Consider the following 21277-nt stretch of genomic DNA (forward strand, 5'->3'; position numbering starts at 1 on the left):
AGGAGAGATTGCATTTAATTAACAGGTGTGCCTTGTTAAAAGTTAATTTGTGGAATTTCTTTACTCTTAATGCGTTTGAGCCAATCGGGTGTGTGTGACAGGTAGGGGTGGTAAACAGAAGATAGCCTATTTGTAAAAGACAAGTCAATATTATGTCAAGAACAGCTCAAATAAACAAAGAGAAACGACAGTCTACATTGTAGAATAATAGTTATCTTAAGACATGGTCAGTCAATCCGGAAAATTTCAATAACTTTGAAAGTTTCTTCAAGTGCAGTCGCAAAAACCATCAAGTGCTACGATGAAACTGGCTCTCATGAGGACTGCCACAGAAAAGGAAGACCCATTGTTACCTTCTTCTGCAGAGGATAAGTTCATTAGAAGTTTCCAGCTCAGAAATTTCAGCCAAATAAATCATGCTTCATGTCGAATTGCTGCAAGAAACCACTTACTAAAGGACACAATAATAAGAAGAGACTTGCTTGGTTAAGAAATACGAGCAATGGACATTTAGACGGTGAAATCTGTCCTTTGGTCTGAATGTCCAAATGTTGATTTTGGTTCCGAAGGCAGTGTCTTTGTGAGACGCGAAGTTAGGTGAACGGATGATTCCGCATGTGTGGTTCCACCGTGTAGCATGGAGGAGGAGGTGTGATGGTGTGGGGGTGCTTTGCTGGTGACACTGTCTGTGATTTTATTTAGAATTCAAGGCACACTTAACCAGCAATGGCTACCACAGCATTCTGCAGCGATACACCATCCATCTGGTTTGCGCTTAGTGGGACTATCATTTGTTTTTCAACAGGACAAGACCCACACACTCCAGGCTGTGTAGGGGCTTTTTGACAAGAAGGAGAGTGATGGAGTGACATGGCTTCCACAATTGTCACGACTTCCGCCGAAGTCGGTCCCTCTCCCTGTTCGGGCGGCGTTCGGCGGTCGATGTCACCGGCCTTCTAGCCATCGCCGATCCACTTTTCATTTTCCATTTGTTTTGTCTTTGTTTTACACACCTGGTTTCAATTCCCCAATTACATGTTCATTATTTAACCCTCTGTTTTCCCCATGGTTTTTGTGCGTGATTGTTTTATGTATGTTCGGTCCGTTATTGTGTGCTTGGTATTACGACATGTTATTGGAATATTTGAGTAAAGTTACTTGTGTTACTCATCTCTTCTGTCCTGCGTCTGACTCCTCTGCACCAGCTACACCCAGACCACTACAACAATCACCCGACCTCAACCCAATTGAGATGGCTTGGGATGAGTTGAACCGCAGGGTAAAGGCAAAGCAGCCAACAAGTGCTCAGCATATGTGGGAACTCCTTCAAGACTGTTGGAAAAGCATTCCTCATGAAGCTTGTTGAGAGAATCTCAAATATAAATATATTTTGATTTAACACTTTTTTGGTTACTACATGATTCCATTACTTCATAGTTTTGATGTATTCACTATTATTATACAATGTAGAAAATAGTAAAAATAAAGACAAAACCCTTGAATGAGTTGGTGTCCAAACTTTTGACTGGTACTGTATATTAGGGTTGTGCAGTGGACCAATATGCACCAGTAAAGGGAGTGAAACATTGAGAGGTGAACCTTGCTGACTGTTGAGCTCCTTCCTAATATGCATCTGGGTAGTGTGTATTATGGTAATTGTATATCCTTCTATATTATGGAGTTCACAGATGGAGTTAGGGCCCACCACTCCTCAATATTTCAATCCCTTTCCTGATACATCACATGATGGCTTAGCAGTTGCCTTGCAACCCTCTGCAGCTAGCCTCCCAATGATGTTAAGGTATCTGCCTCCAGCTCTATCAGTAATACATACCCTAATACATAAACAATAAAGTACACACGGGTGACTAATTGCAAATTCTGGTTATTTGTCAGGTAGCAGAGATGGTTGCGTCCATGAGGGAAGTCGGTGAGAAGAATGAGGAGGGCAACTGTATAGATACTGCCGAGCTGGAGAAGGCAGAAGAGTTGGAGAAGGCAGAAGCCAAAATCAAAGACCTCCAGAGGCAGCTGCACAGGAAAACCTTCTCCAAAGAGAGATTCCAGGGAAGTGCTGGTGATATATGGTTTTACAACCGGACTGTACGATTACATGACCTTTCTGACCTTATACGACTTCCTCCGACCAAAGCAAAGTGGCCAGCTGCACTACTGGGGCTCTCTTTTCAAAGGGAAGCTGGCAAAAGATGGCCAAGAGTTGGGGAGACACAGAAAGCTCAGTCCCATGGATGGACTGTTCCTGGTCCTCATTCGTCTCTGAGTCTGACTTTTAATGAGGGACCTTGCTGACTGCTTTGGCGTTTTGGTGCAATATCATGTATCATCGTTTCAAGCAGCTGCCCAGTCGGCAGTTTGTACAGAAGCGTATGCGTGTCATAGTCAAGACAGAATACCCGAACTGTCGAGTCATAGTAGACTGCACAAAGGTTTTCATTGAAAGCCATCCAGGCTTGCCGCACAGACCTGCACCTGGTTCAACTACAAGAACCCTAACATGACCAAGGCCTTAGTGTGCATTGCACCTCATGGCTCCATTGTGTACATGTCTGATCTGTATGGGGGGGCCACCTCTGACAGACAGGTCTTTGAGCGAAGTGGATTACTGGACATGCTGGAAGCAGGGGACAAGGTACTGGCGGATCGGAGTTTTGACATTCAGMACTTACTTGTTTCCAAAGGAGTCCGTGTCTCTGTTGCACCATTTGCGAGGGGGAAGTCTCAGGTGTGTGACACCCGTCGCATTGCTCACCTACAGATTCATGTTGAACGTGCCATTGAACGGGTGAAAAACTTCAGGATTCTCCAGCAGCGAGTTCCCATCAGCATGTGCTCAGAACTGAATGAGACCTGGCACATATGTTGTCATCTGACTAACTTTTCCCCCACACCTGGTTTGAATGGCCTGGCGTGGTGTGGCGGTTTGGGCTGCTGGCCCTGGGGTCCCATGTGTTTGTGTTGTCGCGTTCAAGTCGGGCCGCTGTCTTTCTGGCTTGGACACTCCTCCTGGCTTTCCGGTCTCTCTCGCACTGTCTGTCCAATAATTAGTATGTAATTGAGCATACATTTCCTTACATTTCAAATAGAAAAGGTGTCTGTTATAAGTGTGTATTTGAACATATAATCACCATCAACATGGAAGACAATTTAAGTGTATATCATTTAGGTACAGCTCACATTTTTGGGGGAGCAAGATTTCTGGACAAGCAAGTATTTTTTTTTTGTATGTTAAATGTTCTAACTATATTAGTGTTTATGGACATTTAAAGCATAGTAGTGGTTATTCTGACTGACAGATTTTTTGGGCTGTGGTCATTCACATTTTTCATCTACGATTATATGCTATTAATGCACGTCACTTCAAATGTCTTAGAAACATTAACCCTTTTCACAATCGTGGGAGTTGGCCTATATGGATAGGGCTAAATTGAAATGTTTCTTACAGGAAAAAAAAGAAAAGCACGGAAGCAATTGAAAGGGAAGTTTGGAGATTATGGGAAAATTATTAGACCAAAGTTGGAAGATACAACAGTTCGCCTGACACAGGACTGAATCCAAACATTACACTGTTGCTTTTATGTGCATTTTACATTTACTGTACTTTTTGCCGCATTTGTTGATAACTAAATCTGAAAATACTCTGAATACATTCAGTAACATGATAAGAATATTCCTGGAAAARGTGGGGTAGGTGCAACATAAGAGAAAAACAATAGTCTCCAAGTGGCCACACCCCTCTCCAAAGTGTGCACAGTTTCTAAGTCATTTCAATGCACTTTTATGACTCAAAGAAGTCTTCAGCTATAAGGTGCTTTTTTGATCTCTCCTAGCTGTGCCWTTGAGGAACTACAGCAAGCACACTTGTAATTGTTGTGTTTGGAACACAGCCCCGCATTGCCGCAATCACACAATTACTGCTGTTGTTTAAGCAATCCAAAAACGGACCATTGTAAATCACAATCTGAGTAAGGTGGGCATCATTTGAAAGTTTGTTCTAATGCCAACATGACTAGCTAAATTATAAAATACGATTTTACGGTGTTACGCTTTCACCGGGTAATTCATAGAAACAGATTATAATTCTGGTGCGCATTAAAACGAGTGCATTCCGATTCGTGTTCTYCTGCTAATTTTCCTCACAATAGACAAACATCGTCTCATTCTGTTCAGAACAACTCAGGGTATGACGCCATGTCACCTTGTAACTGTACATCAACCATAGTGATCATAAACGCTGACACTGTATAAGACGTGAGTTTGATTATATGGGTCCTAGTGTAAAAGGGGTACTCATCTGCATGTCATTCCCATTCTGAACCAGAACAGAAGACTTTGAATAAGGCCAGCCCCTGTTGAGCCTCAGACATGTATGTTGTTCATTCCAAGTGGCAGAAGTGCAGAACATATTTCATTGTTGTCACAAGCAAGCTACATCCACTACAGCTGGACTGCTACTAATTCACACAAGTCAGTCCCTCATGAAACAAGATAGAATAGCTTTATTAGGCCTTGAACAAAAGTTGTGTTTCAATTGAAAGCTGAAGAAACCAGACCAATATTAACAGATGAAACAACTCTGGGTACACGTACTGTATACACCATGCATAAGAAACACAGAAAGCTGAAGAGACTGTTTCCTTTGACCATCTTAACGTACTATCTAAAAGTGTCATTTAGTTAGTAAAACGCCACATTTTTTGCTTATTTTTTTGCCTCCCTCACATCATGAGATGATATCCGTCTAATGTATGTATTATATGTAACAAGCAGGAAAAGTGAGGAAGTGCTCTTCAACAAATTTGAGTCACGGTGCAGGCCAAAAAAAGACTTGCCAAAAAAAGACTTGCATATTCCTGGGTGGAAGTATGACATTTATGTGACTCCTCATTCATGATTTATTGGTGAGCTTGGGCAACATACGTAAGAAACAGAACCTCTCCAAAGGGAACATGCAGTTCTGCCATAGACAATCATRAAACAGAACTCTACACACKTCCATTCCTCTCTGTCTAGAACACCACATCGCATCAATGTGTTCCCATTATGGCCATTTGCCCCATTACGCAATAGTAGTACGGATGTTTCTAATTCAATCAGAGCTGGTCATTTGAATCTACTACAGCTGGGAAACTCTTGTCATGTTTTGCTGCTTCTTTTACGTGGATATTCCTGAATTTTGAGCTGCATCTCAGTCCCACAGGTGCATCTTCCTCTCCTTACACCACGATACCATCTGGGGAAGCAGCCAGGAAGGGAGATCTTGTGTGCACCACTAGGCCGGAGTTCTTCACCTTGTAATGTGGGCTAAGGGCTTTGTATGCACCCTGCCCATGCTCTTTACCAAACTCTGTATGGTTGTGAACTGGATTGGGTTTATTAGGTTGTCAGCTAACCTTTGTTGTGCTTGTTTTCCTCTGATCACAGCGAAGAAGTTTGAAGCTGTTATCGTTTTCATCGCTTCTTTCGTTGGCCCCCCCAACAAAAAATTTTTTTTTTTTCCCCATTTTGGGGGGGGTTTTTTTTTGGGGGGGGGGGGCCCCCCCCCCCCCCCTCCATCCACTTCTCCATCACTTAACAACATTTGAGGTAAGTAGGCTTTCTGCCTCTACAAGGATGTCACTCAAATCTAACTCCTCGTTTGGACACATACTGCAACAGTGTCCCCTTGACTGTCATTGTCTCTCTCCTCAAGTGGTCAGACATCTTGGAGTGGAGCATCATATCATTATAATGGGAAGGGACCAAGGCTCATCCAGGACATTCACAGGCTGGAATGCAACTTTTCACTTATTTTCCATCTTTGAAAACGTGGATCCATTTGCCTTATTTAGCTCAGGTCAGCTGCTCTACGATACTAGCTATGTTTATGTAGATACCGTGTGTCCATGAGAGATGACGGGCAAAGAATTACAAAAAAACCTTCTTTGCTTTTTTTTTTTTGGTGGTGTGGATGTAGGACCCGCTTGTAGCCAGCCTACAATGGCCAGGCTGCTTCAATTTAAAAAATCTGACTTCGTTAAACCTTCTGATTAAGTGAATTCGGTTGTTAATCAGATCTATGAAATTATATCACATTGAGGGCCACTGCTTTTTTGACATTAGATCTAATTGGTCAACCTTTGAAAACGAAGTAACGTTAGCTTCCTCGTAAACACAATGTGGCGCCATTTTGGCGGAAAGTGTTACACGGGGTACGTTCAGTTCGATTAAACGTTTGCTACGTTGAGGAACGGTTTTGTGCTGGAACGACACGTTTCCCTAAAACTTTCTTGTACGGATGTAATATGTATTATTATCAGGTTTATCTTGACTGATTTGCGTTATATAATTTTTTTACTCGGTATAATCAAGGATATGTTTTTTTTCTTACCTTTTAATCAAGTCTTATTAATGAAGATATGTCTTATTTCACTAGAGTAGCCTAAGCCGATTTTGGTTGTTCACAATTTGAATCGATCATTTTGTCTACATGCGTGAATATTTTATTTTGTAAAACGGTTTTCTGTTAACATTTTGAAACTGAAAACATTAAAGCTTGAATCCTTAGTTGAAACAATAACAAKGCTGCCAACCCACCTCTGTTTTGATAAGAAGCTGAGGGATGGGCCTGGAGAAATGTAACCACTCTCAAATTCATTGGCAGAGCGATGGATGCAAGGACTGACCATCCATTATATCAACATTATAGTTTTAACCATGTTAACATTTACATTGTTTACAAACATTGGAGTAAAACAAGCTTATATTTTGGGTACAAGAGATTCTAGAAAAAAAATGTTACAGTTGGGCTTATGCCTATCATATAGGCATTTTAAAGTTTGTTTCCCATACAGACTAGTAAACCATATTCAGTTTCTAGTATAGGGCTGTAAAATAAAAGTTTACCCCAAATCCTATCTATCACTACTTTTTTTTACAGGCACGGGGTGCACCGGAGCTATTGACCGTCCACGTGACCGGTCGAAGCCGTGAGGGAGGCGCACGCTGCTCAAATCGTACAGCAATCTGCACCGCTTGGTTATATTGTCAAGGCAGCATGATCCATCGTTCAGAAACATACATCTCTTGTACATTTTCAAATTACTTTTCATTGGGATTGCATATAAAGCGTTTTTATCAAAATGAATCACTTTTGCATGTGAAAACACAAAATCCTACGCATTACTCCATGTGCTTWACCTACCTCACTTTTGTTTTGAGCCAACTTTGCCATTGGTCAGAAAAGTACAATCACTTTTCACCCGGTGCTACCTATGTCTACTAAGGCGCCCAAACCAGACCGATAGAATCCCTGAAATGATTTATCGTCATTCTACAGCCCAGTGGGTGAAAGAGTGAGAAATTCGGTACAAAGACATGTAATTTTGGTCGCAGTCACGTGGTGTCTCCACAGCTCTTTGGTTTCTCCCTCATATACAGTTATCATGTACAGTTATTATATTGTGCACCGGTCCATGGCCGTGACGTCAGCGGGCAAAAGGAGAAGGGTCTGACTGCGGCCCGGCAGGGAAACTCCAGGGAAGAACCGCTCAGGGAAACCAAATCCCTCTCTAGCTTCTCTTTCTATTGGCTTCTGACTACTTTGTCCTTCTGTCACTGGGCGGATTCGATTATGCTGAGCCGCGGGGCACCAGGCAAAAGCCCGTTACGTCATCGGGCGAAAGCYGGGAGGGAGGAGCGCGGSCGCCCTTCTAAAATAGAATAGTAATCTGTGCCGCTCTGTCATTTTGTCAACAATGCAGAKTGGTGCATCATCCATTTTTTTCAATAAAATAAATGTTATAATTTCTATCTAATTTTCATCGGGAAGGTAGATAAAGCTCAAAAGCAATCACTTTTGCATGTGAAAAAAACAGAATCATTACTCATTACTCCACATGCCCATACATCACTTGGTTTTGAAATTCCTTTGCCATGTGCTTTAAACAGGGCACATGGCTCACGCCCAGGAGGCAGCCTGGTTCCAAAACTAATGCAATCAACTTTCACCCGGTGCAAAACAGGCACCCAGGCAAGATTAAACAAACCCCCTGATTGTAGCTAAACCTAACCCTTTTCCAAACTGCCCCGTAGCACTCACATCTGTAGCCATAAAATGCTTTGAAAGGCTGGTCATGGCTCACATCAACACCATCATCCCAGAAACTCGGAACCCACTTCAATTCACATAACCGCCACAACAGATCCACAGATGACGCAATCTCTATTGCACTCCACACTGCCCTTTCCCACCTGGACAAAAGGAACACCGATGTGAGAATGCTGTTCATTGACTACAGCTTAGCGTTCAACACCATAGGGCCCTCCAATCTCATCACTAAACTAAGGACCCTGGGACTGAACAACTCCCTCTGCAACTGTATCCTGGAATTCCTGASGGGTCGCCCCCAGMTGGTGAGGGTAGTCAACAACACATCCGCCACACTGACTCTTAACACGGGGCCCCTCTGGAGTGCGTATTMAGTCTCTTCTTGTACTCCCTGTTAACCCACGACTGCGTGGCCACACACGACTCCAACACKAGTATTAAGTTTGCCGACGACACGACGGTGGTAGGCCTGATCWCAGACGATGATGAGACAGCCTATAGGGAYGAGGTCAGAGACCTGGCAATGTGGTGCCAGGACAAAAACCTCTCCCTCAATGTGAGCAAGACAAAGGAGCTGATCGTGGACTACAGGAAAAGAAGGGCAGAGCAAACCCCCATTCACATCGACGAGGCTGTAGGGGAGTGGGTCGAGAGCTTCAAGTTCCTTGGTGTCCACGTCACTAAGGACCTATCATGGTCCAAACACACCAAGACAGTTGTGAAGATGGCATGACAATGCCTATTCCCCCTAAGGAGGCTGAAAAGATTTGGCATGGGACCTCAGATTCTATAAAAGTTCTACAGTTGCACCATCGAGAGCATCCTGACCGGTTGCATTTTCTTACTTACTTTTTAAAAACTGCATTGTTGTTAAGGGCTCAAAAGTAAGCATTTCACAATAAGGTCTTGTTGTATTCAGCGCATGTGACAAATACAATTTGATTTGATTCTTCTAATCTGCTAGGTTAATTCACCTAACCTGCTACATTAATTCACCTAACCTGCTATGTACATTTTCCTAACATGCTACGTTAATTATCCTAACCTGCTATGTAGGCTAAACAAACCATATGTACCGACAAATTATCATAACATCGGGCTGCCTCCTGGYCATGAGCCAGGTGCCCCTTTCAAAACCCCAGCTAAATGGGCTCAAAACAAAAGTGACATAATTAAGCACATGGAGTAATGAGTAGGATTCTGTTTTCACATGCAAAAGTGATTGCTTTCGATAAAGGCGTTTTATCTGCCTTACCAATGATAACTCGTTTGAAAATTCTAACATATCGTAAGGAAAGGAGATGTTGTATGCACCATGACATAGACAACATGACCGATCGCAGCAGATTACTGTTCGATTTGAGAATGCGCTCCTCCCTCACCACTTTTTCCCGTTCACGACCGGTGCCCCGCTGCTCAGCATAATCGAATTGGCCCATTGGTGTCTCCGCAGTGAATATGGCGGATGCYGAAGGGGAGTCGCTGGAGTCGTGGCTCAGTGAGTTACATGCTTGGAAATTAAATTATACGTACTTCTTTATGCATCGTTTTAATGTTCAACAATTTGGCAATTCACAACTACATCACCAGTTCCAGCTAGAATGTACATTTTATACAAATGGCAACAATGGCTATGTTCATTTATTCGTGTTTTGAGTCAATGTTTGGGTCATGAGAGGTGGCTTGCAATGAGCTAACGTTAGCTAGCTATCAAAATGTTTAGGCAACAACAGTTCATGTTCACAATGCCCACTCAATACGACCATTTATTGACTCTTGTTAGGTAGCTAGCTAACTAAGCTTATTTTCTTTGCTAGTTGTCAAGATTTGTGGAATTAGTTTGCTGGCTAGATAACTTAGCAACTACTGTAGTTGTTTACAAATCCACCACCAGCAGGCTACACAACTCTGACTAGCTAACTGCCTACCTAGCTACCTAATTTACTGCAAGGGCTGTCTGCATTCGACTAGATCTTGCTGTACTTGCGTCGAGACGAATGTGCTGTAACTTTCATGACATGTTTGGCTTTTATCACATTCAGACGTCAGCCATCAACAGTTTTTATAAAGGAGCCTTTGAAAACTCAGTCAGAGATAGATATTCATGTGACCCCCCCTTACAGACAAAGCCACCAACCCATCCAACAGGCAGGAAGACTGGGAGTACATTATAGGATTCTGTGACCAAATCAATAAGGAATTGGAAGGGTATGGATGCTTTTTCTATGCTCTTCAAGTAACGTTACTGCAGGTCCCCTGGATCATATTTCTGAAGCTGAACTCATTTCTGCAGTGTTAAGGTATTAATCTCATTGTAATCAATAAGGTTTTCTGAATTTGTAATGGTTGTCACTTTTTATTGTTGTCAACTGCATAACCTCAAATTAGGCTCATTTGGAACTGTTGAATCCTTGAATTGTTTGAGATTTGTTGTGATAATATATGATTTTAATTTCAGCCCACAGATTGCTGTGAGATTGTTAGCCCATAAAATCCAGTCCCCACAAGAATGGGAGGCGATACAGGCTTTGATGGTGCGTAACATCCCACTCTTACATTGAGTATTTGTCATTTAGCACTAGGCCTATAATTCTTGGAGCTTTAACATTGACTACTCACTGTTGCAGGTTTTAGAGGCTTGCATGAAGAACTGCGGGAAAAGGTTCCACAATGAAGTTGGGAAATTTAGGTTTCTAAATGAACTCATCAAAGTGGTGTCACCTAAAGTAAGTAGATAATATCAACTGTTTTGTATTGGTCCTTAATCCCATAGTTCTGTATGTAATTTGTGGCTTTGTTAAAATGGAATCCATCCAGCTGAACCCTGTTCATGTTCCAGTATCTAGGTGACAGAGTGTCYGAGGTGGTGAAYAAGAGAGTGGTAGATATGCTCTTCAGCTGGACACTCTCTTTACCCGATGAGGCTAAGATCAGTGAAGCTTATCAAATGCTGAAGAAACAAGGTAGGATTTCAGAATTTTAAAATGACCCTATTTCAGGTTTTCATTGGTTTTTAGCCTATACTGTAAAGTCGCCATGGCACTTCTAACTGTTGCCTTTTTTTAGGTATTGTCACAGTTGACCCGGAGGTTCCTCTGGATAAGACACTGATGCCGTCGCCCCCCTCCCGGCCCAAGAACSCTGTGTTTGAGAACGAGGAGAAGAGCAAGGTGAGATGCTTCCTTCTTATGATGTTTGATGGAAGATCTTTGTATACGGACGATGGAAATGGACTATGTGGGGAAAGTGTTAATTGTCTTATCTTTCAAAAAATGTTTGATTTCTGTATTTGGGATGCAAATAGCCATAATCTATCTAGCCTATGCTATGTCATTACAATAASAATTACACTATAAAACCTGCCTGACTATCTCACCCTCTCTCATTGGTCCTGGCATGTTTGCTATTCTGAGCTTCAAGTTGATCTATGATTAAAGATGTTTTCTCAAGCCCTGAGATCTGTCACAGGGATTGGCTGCTGTGACTGGACCCTACTGTGGGAAACAGACTAGAGTACTAGAGACTCTGATTTATTATTCTCTCTCTGTAGCGACTGGCTGAGCTTCTGAAGAGCAAAAAGCCTGAGGATCTACAGGAGGCCAACCGCCTCATCAAAAACATGGTCAAAGAGGTTAGCCTAAATGCATCATCATACAGACACGCATCCAGTGACGTAGGCAGTAGTTGTGTAAACAGAGCTGCTKCACAAACATAATGATGTTGATGACGACCATAATGACGACAAGTGATTGAATCCGGCCCTCTGTCAGTCACTGTGTCCCAGTGGGTTTAAGGCAGGTGTGTGCRGTGTTTCAGGATGAGGTGAGGCTGCAGAGAGCGTCGAAGCGCAGCGGCACCCTGGAGGAGGTCAACAACAGRGTTAAACTGCTCAACGAGATGCTCAGCCACTTCAGCAGGGACCAATCAACYGACGGAGACAAGGAGCTTATCAAAGTTGGTCCACATCTTACATCACTATCACTATTGTAGACTCTTCCCTTCAAAAAATTGGAGATAGACACTTTTTATAGATTAACTTTGTGGAAAAGAAAAGAAAATCGCTTCCAGGACAATGAAAGTTTGCTGAACAATATTTTGTTGTTAAAAGCACATTAATACACGTTTTCGTTTCAGGAGCTTTACGGTGACTGTGACAAGTTGAGGGCGACTGTGTTCAAGCTGGCCACAGAGACGGAGGACAATGACAGCAGCTTAGGTAACCAACACTCCCTGAGGCCTGCCATCTTATTAGGCAAAATAGTCAAATCCCTCCCATTGGTCATATTGATTGGTTGGATGATCCTTCATTGTGACCTTTGACCTCTCGTGATCCCCAGGTGACATATTGCAGGCCAGCGATGACCTGTCCCGCGTCATCAACTCATATAAGAGGATTGTGGAAGGACAGACTGTCAATGGAGAGATGGAGCCACTTGGACTGTCAACTACTACACAATGTAAGAACATGAGGGTTCACAGATTTTATTTTCTACCAGGGATTATCCAGCTTTTCCTTTCTGGGGATTCTTTACAAAAGTATAAGCCCCCACTTCATCTGAGATCACATTGGTGTCTTATTGTATTTACCATCTTGGACTGTTTCACCCTAATCTTGTGAACTTCCRAAATCATGATAGCAGCAACAAATAAGTGAAACTCAATCTCTTTCCATCCCTGGCCAGGTACCAAAGACAGCAACCAGTCTGAGATCCTGATAGACCTGGCTGGTCTGGACCTCCAGATCCCCTCCCCACCAGAGCATCCTCCTCTAGCCCAGCACCCAGACTTCATCCCAGCTGACCTGCTGTACAGGTCTGCCCCCCTCCAGGATCTTCAGGCCTGCCCTGCCATGGAGGACCCCAGCCCCAGCAAACCCTCTGCTGCACTGTCTCTACTGGACAAGGAGCTCCTCTCTCTAGGTACAGCACACCCTGTATCAGCACCTTTATGTCTTGGATCTGATAAGAAAGCATTAGTCTTCTGTATGTCTTTGTGATTCATGTTTTTGACATTGAATTCACATAGTAGACTCACCTAATCCCCACATATATTGCCAAAGTCTCTCCCTCTTCCGGGAAATGTGGGTTTTCTTGATAGAATAGGAGAATAAATTGACTGATATATTGACTGTTTGTTTGTTTCAGGACTAAATGACKKAGTTCCTGCAAAAGATGACTTGAATAATCTGTGGAAAACATTTTTGCAGGTAAATGGTCATTTTCAAGTGTCCTAACCAATCAATACTTTCAGAAGCATTTATCTGGTAGAAATATTGATCCTTCCTGGAAATATTGATCTTAACAATATCAGCTTGACACARCTTGTTTAATGTGATGTTAAATGTCTTCTCTTCCAGGCTCCCAACCCAGTTTTGGACCTGTTTGGCAGCGCCCTCCCAGCTACTGTATTCTCTGCAGCTTCTACGACAGAGAATACAGAGCCTGTTTCTAAGACAGCCGCCCCTGTCAGTTACCCTCAATCCTCAGTGGCGGCCTCCTTCCCCTACCCCAGTGCTGTTGCCCAGGCAGTCTCCGCCTCCCTGAACCACAGTCTGCAGGACCTGGCCATGTTGGATTTGGGTAGCCCCAAGAGGTGCTCATCTCCTCTACCAATCATACTTTACGTTCCTGTGAAGGCTAGATGCTAGCTAGCATGTACCACACCATGTAACTGTGGAGGCTTGAAAGTGGATAACTGAAGTAACATTTAAATGCCACCAATTGGCGTTATTGCTTGAATATTGCTTGATCTATTKTTTTGAGTGTATGCAGTAGGGATGGGTGGTACAGAGTACAGGTTTAATGTCCATCCATCTGTCATCATCTACTATAGCATGCCTGGTGTGATCAACACTGGCGACCTGTTTGGGATGGGTGAGGATATGGGTGCCACTGCCTCCCCGAGAATTGGGATCACTGCCTCCAGATCCAGCCCTCTCCCTCTGGGCATCCTACCGGCTGCTGCTGCTGCAGCCCCTACCTTGTCCCCTAAGACCCAGGCTGATGACAGCCCCCTTCTCCGCTCCCTGTCCCCCATTCTGATTCTCCCGCTGGGGCAGGCCAGCCCAGCCAAGTTCCCTGAGATCTCCCTAAGTAACGTCCACGTCCCCCTAGAAGCCATCAAGCCAAGTGAGTCCCAGGAAGACCTTAGCCTGCCTTCAGGAGTTTCTGGGTATTGTAGTCTGGTCAACACAGATGGCTCAGTACAGTAGCTGGAAGTGCAGATACTGAGTGTTTTCTTCCTCTCTCTGTCATTCTGTGATGTTTAAGGCAAGCTGTGTCCTGTGACGGCCTATGATAAAGACGGGGTCCGCGTTCTCCTGCACTTTGCCACCGACTGTCCGCCGGGCCGGCCGGACGTGCTGGTGATGGTGGTGTCCATGTTGAACACGGCACCTCTTCCTGTCAGGAACATAGTCCTACAGGCTGCTGTACCCAAGGTAAGGCTGACTTGGACAGTGGACACTCGCGCTGTTACAACCTGTTCAATTACACTGTAGTCCGTACTTACACTGTAGTACAGGGATAATCAACTAGATTCAGCCGTGGGCTAATTATTTTTCTTGAGCGGATGGTCGGAGCCAGAACATAATTACAAATAATTTGTAGACTGCAAATTGACTGCAAGAAGATATAATATTTTAAAACCTTGCTTACATTTGTTTATGATCACACTCTTATGTGTGGGAATAATGAGGAACAGATTCCCAACATTAAAATCACTTGGAGCTGATTTCCTGGTGTTTTGACAGTATTTTATGTCCAACAATAGAGAAAAAAAAGTTTGCTCAGAACCTGGAGGGCCAATTAAAACCAACACTGCCAGTTGGGGAACCCTGCTGTAGTTGATTAAAATAACTCATGAGTATCATTCTTTTAGCATACWTGAATCCTCACTCTCCTGACAAGTGAGATATGTTCAGTGAGGTACTGCTTCAGACAGGCAGTGAAGTTTGCTCAAACTATAATATTTGTGAGTTAATATATATGAACCAAAGCCTGTCTTCAAACTGTCACTGATAACCCCCCCTGTTCATTCCTTCCCCCTTGCCAGTCGATGAAGGTGAGACTACAACCGCCCTCGGGAACTGACCTGGCGCCCTTTAACCCCATCTTTCCCCCCGCCGCCATCACTCAAGTCATGCTGCTGGCCAACCCACTGATGGTGAGAGTCCTCCTACTGTAGTCAATGAGTTATTCATCTGATACTTGCATGAGTTGAAAATGTGGTTATTATGGTGTAATAAGATATTCCACTTAGCAGATGTGTTATGGTACAGTGAGTGCATTCATGTTTTTTGTCTGTGTGATCCCTGCTAAGGTTCAGGATCCATTATTCCATCCTTTAGTTGTTACTTGGTCTTTATGATTCCTTACATCACCTACCCATGTCTCATATCACCTGGATCATTTGTGTGCTTTAGTTTGAAGTCAAAATGATGCCACAATGCTAACCAGCAGGCTAAACTGGCATGCTTACTCTGTGCCTGTGTGTGTGTGTGTGTCTCTCTCGCAGGAGACGGTCCGGATGAGATACAAGCTGACGTTCACACTGGGAGAGCAGCAGTGCACAGAGACTGGGGAGGTGGACCAGTTCCCCCCAGCCGAGATATGGGGGGCTCTATAGCCCCCCTAACCCCAAAATGGTGCCAGGGACAATACAGCAACACATGGTGGGGACAGCTTGAGTCAGTTGACGCTACAAAGACTGTATTTGGGGGAGAATTGATGTATTTGCAAATGTTTCATATACTAGTAAGTTATTAAGCGATATTATCATTATGCCATTTGTTACATTGTCCTTCTGTTAGGTGTCATGTTTATTTATTTATACTTCAAACCCAATCTTCTCTGAATGGAATTGTTACAGAATTGCTGCACTTTAGAAATTCCATACAGACGGTTTGTTTTTAGAGCAATCATATACACTTTGAAATTTAACTTTGAACGGTCAAGAAGAGCCAGCCTAGCATGTGATAAGAGTGGAAGTTATCACATGATATATATCGGGCACTTACACAAGACTGTTACAATGAACTACCAGTAATTGGACAGGGACAATCTCCCGATTGTCACAGTTAATGGAAAATAAGCCCTAGACTAGTAGCATACGGTATACATATCTCTTTTCCACCTGCCCCCTTTCACTTTATTCCAATACAATACCTCAGTAGAAAATGATGGTGCAGATATCTGACAGTACAGACAGATAAATGCTGAACACTTGCATAATGTTATTGAGAAGATCTTTGAATATATTCAAAATAATTATTTGTAATTTGGGAGCAGAGTGCTATTTATCTGGTCAGGTGGGAATTTTCTATTTCTGCCTATATATTTCTAGTAGTGCTATTTTGACATGTTTCAGTTATGGGAGGTGGTGGCCTGCCAAGATGTGTGACTGAATCCTTAAGTATTTATTTATTTTTAGGTGCTTGTCATGGAAGTATTGGTTTCCAGAGATGGTGTTAGCTAAGCAAGCTCTGAATTCTTCCCTGCATACTTGACTTTGAATGGCTTGGTAGCAATTTAATATTAGTTTGTAGAAACCTGGGGCTTATCCAGGAAGGTGAAATGTCATAGCACTTTCAGATAGACCTGTATTGAGTAGAACAGGGAAGCTTGTTTGAATAGGGAAGCTTGTCAGCTCTATACATTACATTTCTATCTGCAACGTCTTAAACGTTGCATCCCCATTCAAACAGCCTATGGTGAAGGTGCTTTGCCTGCAGTGGTACAATAGGACATGAATCGGTAACTCAAAATAGGGCTTATGGGTGTCCCTTGCAATGTACTTGTATGTAACAGGAGTGTCTGACTATCTATGTCTATTCTGTCTGTGCGTTCTCAAGCCATTTTCTGTTATCAGTACCAGTGTTACAATGGGAGGAGGACTCTTCCAAACTTTAATATAAATTGCTGCTCTATTTATTGTCCATTTTAGAGATTGACAAATTAATTAATGTCCATTAATGTGTGGTTATTTAATGAGATTGAACAGAAGTAAGTACTGTATATGTATTTTCGAATAACTGTTTCACCGCATGAAGAATTAAAGTCTTAATTTTAAATAATTYCCACATGCTGTATGTGGTATGTTCATATGCCTGCCCTAACCCACTTGCGCCCATACAMACTTTGATTTCCGGCGATGAAACACCTATAAATAATCAACCCTCCTGGAAAATGTAATTTTACTTTGTATTTTTAAGTTTAGTTTCACACCAACAAGCAACACTGGGCACACACACTGTGAATGCTCAGAAATGTAACACTGTGCACACACACTGTGAGTGCTCATAAATGTATCGTCATGGAAAAAGCGCAGCACAGCCTGCTCTCCAAACTGGCGCAGATGGAAGTCGCGCTCCTGCCCAAGCGTTGTGGAGAAAGCGCAGAGTCGCTGAAGTGTAGCAGCCATGGCAGACGAAAAACCCAAGGTGAGCAATGAAACGTATTTTATTCGCAATATTTACAGTGAAGTTGTATTCTCGTTATGTTGGTCTGTATGGTATTCTGAAAAGGTTTGAGTTTTAGAGCAGCTAATTTACTTAACCGGTTGATTTACTAGGAAATATTTCAGAATCGGTCTGGACCGCTTGCCAAGGCTAACTGCTAGCGTGTAACGAGAGCTAGCTAGCGAATAATATCAGTAACATTGTGCCTTTTGTGATGTATTCATGTTTTGTCAGTCAATAAAATCAGTTTAATTTTCTAATTTAAATGTAATATTCATATTCATGTGTTTTCTTGTCATGATGCGCGAATGCAACCTAGATGGCTAGCTAACGTCGAGGGCCCGTGCCCGAATAACAGTATGGCAGCTAGCTACATACAGTTGTTAGCATGCTAACATGATCAATTAGCTTGTTGTAATTGTTATGAATCGGGAGTATTCCGTGCAGACCATTGCACTTCACAATAATGTCTCTATCCAAATATCATAAGTGATTTGAAACTTAGTTTAGATGTGAGTGATAGTTTAGTTACTAGAGAATGTACCAAATATCCATTCCCTTCTCTAATCATGGAATCTGTTTTATTTGTTTTTAGGAAGGAGTAAAGACGGAGAACAATGACCACATCAACTTGAAGGTGGCAGGACAAGACGGCTCAGTGGTGCAGTTCAAGATCAAAAGGCACACACCTCTCAGCAAACTCATGAAAGCATATTGCGAAAGACAGGTAAGGCACCAGTAACATCCATTGACTGACAAACATGCATGTGTAGCACATGGGGATGTGTGAAACTTACTCCRCAGCCTGAAGTATCCCCACTTGCGCTAGGAAAAGCTAGAGTAGCTAGCTTTTCATGTGGCGCCGACTGGTAAGACGCTTCAGGAGTGCGGTCACGTGTGCTAACAAGGCAGAGGTCCCGAGTTCGCGCAAGGTATGAGCAGAATCGGTAGGAAGTGGTACTCGCTAAGAAAGCAAGGTGACGTCCTGTAAACATGCACTCAGGCTGAGGGCTTTATTACAATGCACAAGTTCRCTTGGTGACGTCCTGTAAACATGCACTCAGGCTGAGGGCTTTATTACAATGCACAAGTTCCCTTGATTGAAGTATTGTGTATTTGCAGTTCAAATTTAAGTGTCTTTTGATGCCTTTCCACAGGGCCTGACGATTAGGCAAATCCGGTTCCGGTTCGATGGTCAACCKATCAACGAGACAGACACACCAGCACAAGTAAGTTGGTCGATAAGGTTTGTTATTGTTGGATCAAATCCTTGGTTCCTCTTATCATATGTTTGAGTTGACTGTTCATTGGCAACTGGTTTTATCCTGTGCCGGGGTCTGCCTCCAGGACCACATAGGGTCTTGGAGGCAGAGGTTCAATCCCATACTTTCTCTCCTGTAATCCTCTCATCTGGCTCTCCAGTRAACATTCTGATCTYAACCTGTCAATAAAAGTTCAAAATACCCCCCAAAATCTGAAAAACGTGTTTTATCCTGCCCGTGAATAATGTTTACACGGGTAGAAAAAAACTTATAAATTGCTGATGCTATAACTGATCTTGACTATGACTTTTGTTTTGTCAGTTGGAAATGGAAGATGAAGACACAATCGATGTGTTCCAGCAGCAAACGGGAGGTTTTTTTCACTAGGGGCCTATGTTCCCCACCAACACCCCTACCTCCCCTGTCAGCTCGCCTCTACGTTCCCTATAATGTATTTTCTGAAACTCTGCTTTTGAATTCCAAGTCAACTTCTAACTCCTATCCCTAGGCACTTAATGCCAATCTGAAAATATTGGATAGGTTTGACCAATATGGTAATATGACTTGCTGTGTTATAGCCATACTTCCAATCCTTTCAGGTCTACAGGAGTTGGGTCAATTCGGGTATCAGCATACCTAGCTCTACAAGTGTCAATACCATTCACTCTGATATTCACATAACATACTGTTGTATATTATTGAATTTATTCTGTACATAAACATCTGAGTGAGGGTACCTATTGTCAGATCCTGTTTCATGTACTGAACTAATCCAGCAATCAAAGCCTACAATTTTGGACAATGTCTTTTGGAAGGTGTATGTGTAAGTTCTTTACATCTAATTCACCCGTTTTGACAATTGCTGGTCAGACTTCTGTTTTCAGAGATGGATTCTTTCTTTTTCATAATTGTAGAAGTTGTTTGCAATGCAACTTGTATTGATGTTCTCCAATAAGCCTGCATTTAAATTGACTCACATCTGTTATTGTTAAATAAATTGATTCTTTTTTAAATATGTCTCTGTCATAGATATACAGTGCCTTCGGGAAAGTTCAGACCCCTTAACTTTATCCACATTTTGTTAGCCTTATTCTAAAATGTATAAAATTATTTCCCTCCCCTCACGCTACACACAATACCCCATAATGACAATGCAAAAACTGMTAGAAATTTTTGCAAGTTTAGAAGAAGAAAAAAAATCATTTACATAGGTATTCAGATCCTTTACTTTGTTGAAGCACCTTTGGCAGCAATTACAGCCTCGACTCTTCTTGGGTATGACGCTACAAGCTTGGCACACCTGTATTTGGGGAGTTTCTCCCATTTCTTCTCTGCAGAACCTCTCAATCTCTGGTTGGATGGGGAGCATTGCTGCACAGCTATTTTCAGGTCTCTCCAAAGATGTTCGATTAGGTTCAAGTCCGGGTTCTGCCTGGGCCCCTCAAGGACATTGAGACTTGTCCCAAAGCCACTCCTGCTTGGTCTTGGCTGTGTGCTTAGGGTCGTTTTCCTGTTGGAAGATGAACCTTCGCCCCAGTCTGCGGTCCTGAACAGGTTCTCTCTGCACTTTTCTCCATTAATCTTTGCCTCGATCCTGACTAGTCTCCTAGTCCCGACCGCTGAAAAACATCACCACAGCATGATGCTGCCACCACCATGCTTCACCGTAGGGATGGTGCTAGGTTTCCTCCAGACATGACGCATGGCATTTGGGCCAAAGAGTTCAGTCTTGGTTTCATCCGACCAGAGAATKATTTCTCATGGTCAGTCTTCAGGTGCCTTTTGGGCATTCTCCAAGCGGACTGTCATGTGCCTTTCACTGAGGAGTGGCTTCCYTCTAGCATTCTACCATAATTGCCTGATTGGTGGAGTGCTGCAGAGATGGTTGTCCTGGAACGTTCTCTTATCTCCACAGAGGTACTCTAGAGTATCAGTGACCATTGAATTCTTGGTCACCTCCCTGACCAAGGCCCTTGTCCCCTAATTGCTCAGTTTGGACAGGCAACCAGCTCTASGAAGAGTCTTGGTTGTTCCAAACTTCTTCGATTTAAGAATGATGGAGGCCACTGTGTTCTTGGGGACCTTCAATGCTGCAAAAATATTTTGGTACCCTTCCCCAGATCTGTGCCTCGACACAATCCTGTCTCTGAGCTTTACGGATAATTCCTTTGACCTCATGGCTTGGTTTTTGCTCTGACATGCATTGTCAACTGTGGGACCTCATATAGACAGGTGTGTGCCTTTCCAAATCATGTCCAATCAGTTGAATTTACCCCAGGTGGACTCCAATCAAGTTGTCAATCTCAAGGATGATCAATGGAAACAGGATGCACCTGAGCTCAATTTTGAGTCTCATAGTATAGGGTCTGAATACTTATGTAAAAGAGGTATTTCTGTTTTTTTATTTTTAATAAATGTGCAAAAATGTCTTAACCAGATTTTGTTTGTCAT

The 21277-nt window shown here is 42.9% G+C and overlaps 2 protein-coding genes across 3 annotated transcripts; both read left to right on the forward strand.

The window, feature by feature from the left end:
• Positions 1 to 9465: 9465 nt before the first annotated feature.
• On the forward strand, positions 9466 to 17186 carry LOC111980552 (ADP-ribosylation factor-binding protein GGA3-like). 2 transcript variants are annotated; one of them, XM_024011381.3, is made up of 17 exons: positions 9466 to 9605; positions 10231 to 10315; positions 10566 to 10641; positions 10735 to 10833; positions 10947 to 11070; positions 11174 to 11277; positions 11658 to 11738; positions 11924 to 12061; positions 12242 to 12323; positions 12445 to 12564; positions 12790 to 13026; positions 13252 to 13313; positions 13464 to 13699; positions 13940 to 14235; positions 14377 to 14546; positions 15161 to 15271; positions 15623 to 17186. In XM_024011381.3, exons 1-17 carry the CDS (start codon positions 9566 to 9568, stop codon positions 15731 to 15733), a joined length of 2172 nt encoding a protein of 723 aa, XP_023867149.1. In that variant the 5' UTR covers positions 9466 to 9565; the 3' UTR covers positions 15734 to 17186. The 2 variants fall into 2 exon arrangements, with proteins under 2 accessions (XP_023867149.1, XP_023867226.1); XM_024011458.1 differs by lacking the exons at positions 9466 to 9605; positions 10231 to 10315 and adding an exon at positions 10325 to 10407.
• Positions 17187 to 17437: 251 nt separating this feature from the next.
• On the forward strand, positions 17438 to 19839 carry LOC111980674 (small ubiquitin-related modifier 2). The gene is made up of 4 exons (XM_024011578.1): positions 17438 to 17546; positions 18160 to 18291; positions 18722 to 18793; positions 19148 to 19839. Exons 1-4 carry the CDS (start codon positions 17526 to 17528, stop codon positions 19211 to 19213), a joined length of 291 nt encoding a protein of 96 aa, XP_023867346.1. The 5' UTR covers positions 17438 to 17525; the 3' UTR covers positions 19214 to 19839.
• Positions 19840 to 21277: the final 1438 nt, after the last annotated feature.

The sequence above is a fragment of the Salvelinus sp. IW2-2015 genome, linkage group LG1 (genome assembly GCF_002910315.2).
Source record: "Salvelinus sp. IW2-2015 linkage group LG1, ASM291031v2, whole genome shotgun sequence".
In the NCBI taxonomy this organism is placed as follows: Eukaryota; Metazoa; Chordata; class Actinopteri; order Salmoniformes; family Salmonidae; genus Salvelinus; species Salvelinus sp. IW2-2015.